The 9,775-nt window shown below is 33.2% G+C and overlaps 1 protein-coding gene across 1 annotated transcript; it reads left to right on the top strand.

The window, feature by feature from the left end:
* Positions 1-4,793: 4,793 nt before the first annotated feature.
* LOC112796413 (uncharacterized) lies at positions 4,794-9,306 on the top strand. The gene is made up of 3 exons (XM_025838844.3): positions 4,794-5,395; positions 5,566-5,671; positions 8,997-9,306. Exons 1-3 carry the CDS (start codon positions 5,213-5,215, stop codon positions 9,077-9,079), a joined length of 372 nt encoding a protein of 123 aa, XP_025694629.1. The 5' UTR covers positions 4,794-5,212; the 3' UTR covers positions 9,080-9,306.
* Positions 9,307-9,775: the final 469 nt, after the last annotated feature.

The raw sequence follows: 9,775 nt of genomic DNA, 5'->3' as shown, positions 1-9,775 counted from the left end.
CCTCTTTAAATAAAGGTAAGTGTTTTCTTCCTTCAGCAACAAAAGAATTAGTAGATGAAATCAATCATTTCAATAAAATAAATTTTATTTAATTTGAACTTTATTTGAGATAGAAAGAGTAAATAAATAAATATATACTGTAAACAAAAATAAAAAATAAAAAAATGTTACGAAAAGAATAAGAAAATTATTAATAGAGTGTGTTTATTAAGAGTTGAATGTGAATATTCAAATATTTGCAATTCTATAGGTAATCATTTAGTATTCCATATTGCACAAAAAAATTAAAGAAATAGAACATTAATAAAGCATAACATATGATAATAAAAGTAGCTTTCGTAATGCTTCAAATATCCAGAGTAAATTAAATTCAATTTTTTGCTTTCAAATATACAACCACATAAATACAATGGTAGAGGATTAACTTCTGCCATAAAATTTGATTCCATTTCGGAAGGCCAATGGCCTAGTAGCAAGGACTTTGAGAGGGGTGAGCCCTTTCTTGTTGTTGAGGATAGCAAGTGCATGCAAACAACCAAACAAATGTAGTAACGTGATTAGAACTGATGGGAAGAAGAATAAAAAAGAATGTAGCGATAAAATCCCTAATCATATCAAATAAACATAAGTGTCTTCTTCCCTCCCCTTTCATAACATGTGCACATTACATGCAAAAAGTAGACACAAAAATTGAAATATCAGTAATCCATAAAAATTGAATTACAAACGACAGAAACACAAAATTAAACTTAAATTTAGAGACAACAATTCATAATATTGTGATATAAAACAATAATCAGAAAATGGATAATTAGTTCATAAACACTAATAGCTCCAATCTCTATATGCTATCATATACATATCTCTGCATAGAAGAACACCTGCAACTATGAACTTGAATAGCATCAGCAATGGAACCCGAACAGTAGGAACAACATAAACACGAACATCTGCAATAATCGAAACACGAACAACAGCAGAAATACGAATGTGAGTTATAATGGCGCGACACAACCCTAGACAGCAACAGCAATCAATAAAGAAATGCGAATAACAAAGAATGAAGAAGCATTTAGAATATGACTTGAGTGGGAGCAGAAAATAGTGGGAGCAAAAAAGGGTGTGAGCAGGGAAAATGAGTTTCGTGGGAAGAAAGGTTTTTGCCCTTGCCAAATTGTTTGGGAGAAAGGCTTTTAATTTGAGGGAGTTTTAAAAATTCTACTATTTGAAATAAAACTGCTGTTAATAAAACTCTTAAAAAAAATAAGATAATTTTCTGTTTTTAAAATTAAATTTGTAGGATTTTTTAAAACTTTCGTTAGCAAACTCCTTTAATATAGTCTTTTTTTGTAGTGCGAATTGAGTCATGTCGATTTAGCCATACTCCCACTAAATCGAATCAGAACTAATAGGTTTACTAAGCAATGCACATAGTTTCATGTCACCCATAGTAAATCGAATTAGGGTAGTTCGAATTAGTCCGAGGTTTGTGCTCATAATAATTCGAATTGGCTGAATTTGAATTACACCCTAGTAAATCGAAAAGCCTTGATTCGATTTATATAGCTTGGTATTTCAATGGAAATCGAAATAGCCTCATTCGAATTACATGCATACTCGCTATATATATAATTCGAATTCACTTCATTCGAAGTACATTTAACCAAACCATACTCCACCAAATTCGAAAATTAAGAGAAAGTAATGCAGGCTATTGAAATGGAAGACGACCCGAATCGAATATATCGGTTGGATGGAGTCGCACATATTGCTGGTAGCGTGCATGAAGAGGTAAATAAATAAAATTTAAAGTTTTTTATTTTCTGTATGAAACAAATAATTGTTAGTGATATTAAACCTTAGAACTTGATTATTAGAATGATTAGAATGTCTAAACTTCAAGTAGTAGTTAGATTGTTGATTTAGGGGTAGTAGTGTGTTAAAAGCTTCTTAGTGATATTAAACTATTTAGAATTTGAATATTATAATTGTTAAAATCTTTAAATCTCGAATAGTGGTTTGAGTATTGATATAAAGATAGTAGTGTGTTAGAGTATTCAAATTACAAAAGCATGTTGGATGAGGGGTAACTAAGTATATTAACGAGTAAAATTAATAGGTTTGGTTAGAGTCCGTGATTTTTTATTATTATAAGTTTAACGAGGTTAGAAATTTTGTGTAGTTTAATTTATTTTAACTAAATTTAAGTTAATTTGAATGTCAAGTTTTGGATTATGTAGACAGCAGAAGATTAGTGAAGAGTCTAGAATAATTTTATTTATTTAAAAAATTGAATTATCAATTGTTAGATTAACAATGCACTACAATTATAGGTATATACTAAAGGGTTTAGCTTTATGCCGTAAATAGTAGGTTAACTATGTTCTGTTAGAGTTTAATGGAATTCTGGTTAAAGTATTTTTCGATTAAAATTATCCGTTTTAGGTGATTGTTGTTTTGTAAAGTGTTATGATTTTAAGAGAATTTTTTCAATGTCATGCAGCCCTATCGCTGTATCACGAGCATGAGGAGGCAGCATGGTATGCCGTTAGACGATATGATCATGCCGTACCTACAGATGGCTGGCTTGGCCCATTTTGCGAGACTCAATGACCACTGGTTTAGGTCGGATGAGCCATTAGTCAGTGCATTTGTAGAAAGATGGTGTCCGAAGACTCGTACATTTCATCTGCCATTCGGTGAATGTACGATTACGCTATAGGATATAGCCTACCAGCTAGGGCTCCCAATCGACGGACAGTATGTCAGCGGATGTCTGACGGACAGTACGTCAGCGGATGTCTGACGAACTTCGAGCATTACATCAATGGTGGCCGTCCAGCATGGGCTTGGTTCGAAGAGTTGTTGGATGTGTTGCTGCCATAGGACTGCATCGACAAATTCACTGTGAAGTACACTTGGATGCAGGAGACATTCAGTGACCTTTCCGATGGTGCAGATGAGGAGACAGTGAGAAGATACACGAGAGTGTACATCATGATGCTATTATCGACATAGCTTTTTAGTGACAAGTCTGGTATCCGCATGCATATCAGGTGGCTACCATACGTAGCGAGGTTAGAGGACATGGGTAGATATAGCTAGGAATCTGCCGCTCTGTTGTAGTTATATAGGGGCCTATGCCGTATGGCCAACAAGCACGTGGTTAAGTTGGCAGGACCACTGTAGCTCCTCCAGTCATGGATCTATTGAGAGTTTTTGGGTTTTAGGAAAACATTAAGTGAATCTTTATCAGTAAACTTAATTTCGGAACGCATTTTTTTCTTAATCGATTCTCAATAGTGCACCAAAATTAAAAAACTCTCATCACTAGCCATTGCATGTCACTATAATGAGAAATTCACATTCAACAGCTATTTATATATATTTGCACCATAATAAATTGAATTAACTTACATTCATTGATATATATTGCTGAATACATAGTAAATCGACTTGCCCTGTGTCGATTCATTCATTACATTACGTGCATGATAAATCGAATTGAACTCGTTCGATTTACTAGAAACCTTAACCATGCATGCATAAATCGAATGAGGGTGATTCGATTTGCATGTCTCCCTACTAAATCAATTATGTTTGCTTCGATTTACTACCAACGATGCTAAATCGAGTATGGTTGCTTCGATTTACATAAAAATATCCATTAGGGACATGTACATAACATTTTTCTGTTCGGGTAATTTGCATAAATTTGGGTTGTCATTGATTTATTTAGGTTTTTTTATCCTATAGAATGTATTTCAAAAATTTATATATATATATATATATATATATATATATATATATATATTAAGCATAAAAACTCAATTGAGTTAGCTATTAAATTAGTACTTGAAAGATTTAGGTGCTAACAAAAAAGATTCTAAAAAATATATTAACGAAAAAATAATTCTTAAAAGATTTTAACGGAGAATGGAATAGGCAATTGAGAATTGATGAGAGGAAAAGAAAAGATAAAAAGAGAGACAAAGAGGAGAGTGAAAATTGTTAGTGCCACGTCATTTCTTTAATTATCAGTTCAGTATTCTTTGTTAATGAAAACGGGAGCAATTGATATCTAGTCATTTTTGTCAATGTTTAAAATTTTTTAAGGACTACTTTATTATTAATATTTTTTAGAATTTTTTTTTGTTAGTGTGAATCTTTTGGATATTGATTTAATGCTAGTTTGAATTATTTTTTTAGTGGAAAAAGTAATTTTTTTCAATAAAGTTCTTTTATTCATTTTAAAACCTATTTGAATATGTCTTTTAAAAAAATACCTTTATTAAAAAAAAGTAAATTATTTGTTTTTTTTAATTAACAATATTTTGCTTTAAAAAAATAAAAAACGTTTTTAATACTTAATTTTTTTTTAAAAAAAGCTTATTTAAATGTGAAATAATTTTTGTCTGTTAAAAAAATAATTTTTTTAAAAGATAAAAAAATAAATACATTTTTTAAAAGTCAATCTAAACTGACCCTTAGTAGTTAATTCAAAATTAGTCGCTAAATTAATCATTAAAATAATCAAATTTATCATATATATATATATAAAATTAAGAGTAAATAGACAAAAATATACATAAAAAAATTTAGAATAAACAAAAGTACATATAAAAAATAATAAATATCAAAATATATTCGAAAAATCGTTTTTGATGGATAAAAACATCATGTTATTAGCATATTTGTAAGTTTTAGAATATATTTTTATCCATCAAAATTAATTTTTTATTATATTTTTTTATTTATGAGCTTTAGTGTCTATTTTTGTTCACCGCAAACTCATTCATGTATAATTTTGTCTATTTATTTTAAAATTACATTGGATTATATTCGAGTGCATTATGGGTTGTGGCAAGTAGCATAGAGCTGTACCCAGGTTTGGCATAATTCCTCAACATATATGGTCTTCCAATTCTCCCTTTTTATTATTCTTTCTCCATTTCTCACCTTTTCCTTTTTCCCTTTTGCTTATTAGTTTAGTTTAAAGTTTAAACTCTTTCTCTCTCTCTCTCTTGAAGCTTCTCTTTCTCTTTCTCTTCTCTACACAACACAACACACGCGGGCAGCGGGCTTATCGCTTTCAATCTTCCCTCACTTCCCACCTAAAATCTATCACAACAAAACATTCCCAATCCAAAGCCTTAAGAGAGAACGGGAAGAATTTTTGTTGTTTTATTGGAAAAAAAAAAAAAGAAAAAAAATGAGCAGTGAAGACGCAAAGAAGAACATTACTGGAGCTCTTATGCAGAGACCTATCCCCGACGACCGGAAGCCCTCGCCCACAGCGCTTCCGGCGGCGGCGCCGCCACCCAAAAAGGTCATCATCAAGAGTGCAGATATGTTGCCCGACATGCAAAAGGAGGCTGTTGATATCGCCGTCAACGTTAGTTCCTCTTTTTTTCTCTCCAAATTTTTTATTTGGGGTTTTTGTTTTTTTGTGGGTGTTGTTTTGGATTCTGTTTCTGGGTTTTGTTATTTTTATCATGCTGTGTGGTAAAGTCTTGAACTTTTTGTGAATGGATGATGATGATGGATCTTCTTCTTCTTCTTCAGGCGTTTGAGAAGTACAATGTGGAGAAAGATGTTGCAGAGCAGATAAAGAAGGAGTTCGATAAGAGGCATGGACCCACTTGGCATTGCATAGTTGGTCGCAATTTCGGTATGGCTTTTGTTCACAAGTTGGGGTTTTGCTTAGATTTGTTGTTGTGCACCCTTGTTTTTGCTACTTTCTCTTCTAGAGGAAATGTTTAGATCCAAGCTTAGGTTTATTGTAAATTGAACTGCTGCTGCTTACAATTAGTGCTGCTAATGCTTCTGCTTTAGTTAATGGTAGCAACGTACTAGTTATATGTTGGAAACGTAGTTTTTGTTTGGGGTGCATTTTGGTTTCAGTATTTTTCTCTCCTCCAGGAGGAAAATGCCTGAGTTGGATAGTAGGAGAAGATCCTTTCTTCATGTAGTAGTTGCACATTAGCTTGTCATGTGTACATTTTGACCAGGTTATCTTACATATGTGATAAACTTCTCAAGAGTTGGTTAAGGGGGCAAGTGGCAATTAACCTGGACCACCTAGGAGGAAGATGTGAGTTCAAATCATAGAGAGACAACTCTTGCTAGAAGACTGTATAACCCTTGTTCCCTAGTAGTCATTGAGGAGTTATGAGCAGTTCAAATTGCCAAACTTATAAGTGTGAGAGTACCTTGTGGTCCTACTTGGGAAAAATGGTTCCAAGTTAGGTGCAGTTTGAATACGAGTGATCCCTCCTAGTTTAATAGGTGTTGATGAGCCGCCAGAACTTATGTAATGTGGTGACAGGCATTTCAGCAGTATACTGTTTTGCAAGCCCAATTCTTTGATTGTATTCGGTATACCGCAGTGAAGATGATATTTTTTCATCTTTGTCAGTCTGAAGGAGAAAATGGTAGTATGCAATATCAACTTCTTTGAACCTCTATATTTATATACTGGGACAAATGCTGCATAAGTAGTTATTCAATGCTGGAGTTCTGTGATTTTAGATCCCCCGAAATTCATACCAATACCTCGGAAACTCTTACGTGAATTTCATAAATGGAAAGCTTATTATGTTAGATGGAATCTGCTTAATAAATGAAATGTATTCACAAGGGAAGTGGATATGCAAATTATTGTGTAGATTATTAATGAGTTAATGGCCATACTCTTAAAGCTTTATTTAGTTGGAGATGGGGATTGAATTAGAGAAGATGGTTATGTTGCAAATCAAAGGTCCAGCCAGCCGTGGTTCTGTGATTCTATGATACATGTAGGGGGTCTTTTTCTTATTTCCTTGTCCCCACAATAGTTGTCTTTCTTTGATTTTTGTGTGGATATATATCAAATTGTCAATGGTCCATTTGAAAAGCCACTGCTTGTACTGTTATAAAAGGCCTTCAATTATTGAACGTTGTACTGTTGTAGGGAAATAACATAATGGTGTGGTATGTATAGGTATTTACTTTTAGATGTGGTTTGATTCAATTGTTTCCATTTTTAGTTGATATATTTTCACTAATAATTACAAAAAATGGTGTGTTTTTCATTTCTCTCCTATAAATTTTATGTTTGTATTAGAATGATTAGCTGCTCAATTTGATAATCTGGCTGGTTAAATTTTCAATTGTATATACGATGGATTCTCCTATCTGTTTCGATTAGTGGACTTATGGAGCTATACCTCTTATTTTCCTTGAGTCTTAAACTTGGCAAAGTAGCCTGGCTTTGCTTGCGCACATTCTTTTACTGCACATAGTATAATAGAAGTTAATTAAACTTGTAAGAACTTTGAGACTGATAAGAACTTTGAGAGAGCACCATACTTCTGATGTTGGACTCAAGTACCATACCTTGCAAATGGATTCTGACAGACAAATATTTGAATACTTTAGTATTCAAAGTTCTCAAAGATTGCACAGCTGGACAAGCTTGAGTACTGATCTTTTAGATGAATTATAATATACTTAGATATGAGTGCTCTTGGTTTATAAGAGAGGAATTCGATTCTGAATCCCTTACTCTTTTATTAAAGTAGTGTACACACAGTTGCATATAAGCTGCCTCAATATGTGCCAGCATTTCTCCTCTTGTATCAGTTAAAATCATCTTTATGGTTAAGAACTGAATTTAATTGACGCATTGCATAGTTTCATTATATCTGAGAATAAGTGGTTTAGATTATGCATAAGATTTCCTGACTTTTGAGTTCAGCAAACAGTTCTGTTCATTGTTACAACTTTTATCAAGCCTAAATCACAATTCATGCTGCTGCATGCTTAGCTTTAGTTCATGCGGTGATTAGAATGATTTCGGAATTGCCTAGGCTGATATTGACTATTGAGTTCTGCTAATACTAGTTAGGTGCAGCTTCTAAGCAACTTTTCCAATCTTCTTGCTGATTTGATAAGGTCATCTGACTGGGATTCTATGGGTTTCTGAGTCCAGGATTTCAATTGTTGGGGTTAATATTCCACCTCGAAAGTATCCTTCCTTTGGTGTTTATCAGCATATTCCCTCATTAAATCATGAGTTTCTCCAGATATTTCTTTGGTGTTAATATTACCTCATTTAAGTTGGCATACATACAACTTGCAGTGTCAATGTCGTAGATATTCTCATATTCCTTAGGATTAATTTATCTTGAGACGCGGTCTGCCTGTTTCTCTTTAACCAGATAGTATACTGATGTCTGGATGGCTGAAATACAAGGTTGGAATAGAAAATTGTGTTTGTTTGTTTCTTTTACTCATTCTAGTATAGTGGAACACAGTTTTTCATGTGAACAGGCTTAAGGACACTCAGTATTTTGAAGCCTGCAAAGACGAAATGACAGTCATATGTATTTGTTCATGAATCTTGACTCAACATACTTTACGCATGAAAATGAAGGAATCTCATTAGCTTTAGCTTGTATTGATTTGGTTGCTTATTACTTTTGAACATCCTAGATAGGCCTTAAAAAGCACCGGGAATTGGCTTTTGCAAGGAAAAATTAAAAGGATTTGCAATGCCAAAGCTTGGTTTAAGATCTAGTTTCAGGGTTTAGAAAGTAAGTGGTTGCAAAACTATGGTAAACATCATGGGGGAGTGAAAATGAAATGAAACTCCAGGAGTTAATGATGATCTGTTTTTTTTTTATTAAGCGTGTTTTTTCTTCTGTACTTGATGTTGCAATAGAAGAACAACCTTTTTTTTTTAAATGTTTTTTATTGAGGTAGGAAATAGTAGTGATATGGTGGTGACATATTTTCTTTGTCGCTACTTTCTCAAAAGTCATGATATTTATGGCGAAATAGTTACCAAATGGGGCGAAATAATAATATGCTTATAGAAACACTTTTTTTTTCCAGATGAATTTAAGATAATTAATTCAAATGTATATAAAATTGCTTGTTCGTTTTTTCAGACGTTATTGGTTTCTAGTGTAAGTTCATTACTCATGCACCATTTTTTCTTCTCCTTGTGACAGGTTCATATGTGACTCATGAAACAAACCACTTCCTTTACTTCTACTTAGACCAGAAAGCAGTTTTGCTCTTTAAGTCCGGCTAAGCTGCATTGTGATGGTGGTAAAAAAGGAGTTTAGAGAAAACAATGGGAAATTTGTCTTGTGATTATGGCGCGGCTAAATTAGAGCCCTGCTCATGTGTATTAAGTCTCGCTGACCCACAAACTCTTTGCAGGACATTCGTGTGCTTGTATATTTCATGATGATGCCATGTGAACTGCTTCTCAGATTTGGATATCAATCTAAAATTCTTAGAGTCTGTTTACTTTTACTTTTTAATGTGCTTCCTTATTTAAGTTCTTGGTTTCTATTCTCAAAAATCTTTATTTTCGTTTTCATCTTTAACACTTACGAAAACTTTTTATGTTTTGAAAACAACAAAAAATGTGTATTTAGGAGTATGCAAGAGTTTCTCCTTAATTTTATTGCTAGAGTGCTGTAATATTCGCGGTCATAGACACCAATTCAAAACAAGCACATTTGAATCAGTGTCTATGTCCGCCGTGTAGGAAGCGGAGGTACAATGAAGAAACCATGTAGCGGCAGATCCAGGTGTTACGACTGCCCAGCTTAACTGCTGCTGGCGGTTTTTCTGATACCGGATTTGATGCTAATTTTGCCTTACTCATCCGAGTCCTCACTCCCTCTTGCACTCACATCTTTTATGATTTTTTTTCTTAATCTTTTTTTAAATTATTTTGTTTGTTGATAATTTACATGGACAATGTGAGGACAGAAGG

The sequence above is a fragment of the Arachis hypogaea genome, chromosome 4 (assembly GCF_003086295.3).
Source record: "Arachis hypogaea cultivar Tifrunner chromosome 4, arahy.Tifrunner.gnm2.J5K5, whole genome shotgun sequence".
In the NCBI taxonomy this organism is placed as follows: Eukaryota; Viridiplantae; Streptophyta; class Magnoliopsida; order Fabales; family Fabaceae; genus Arachis; species Arachis hypogaea.
Note: the sequence above shows the minus strand (reverse complement) of the source record. Positions and strands in the feature narration are given on the sequence as shown.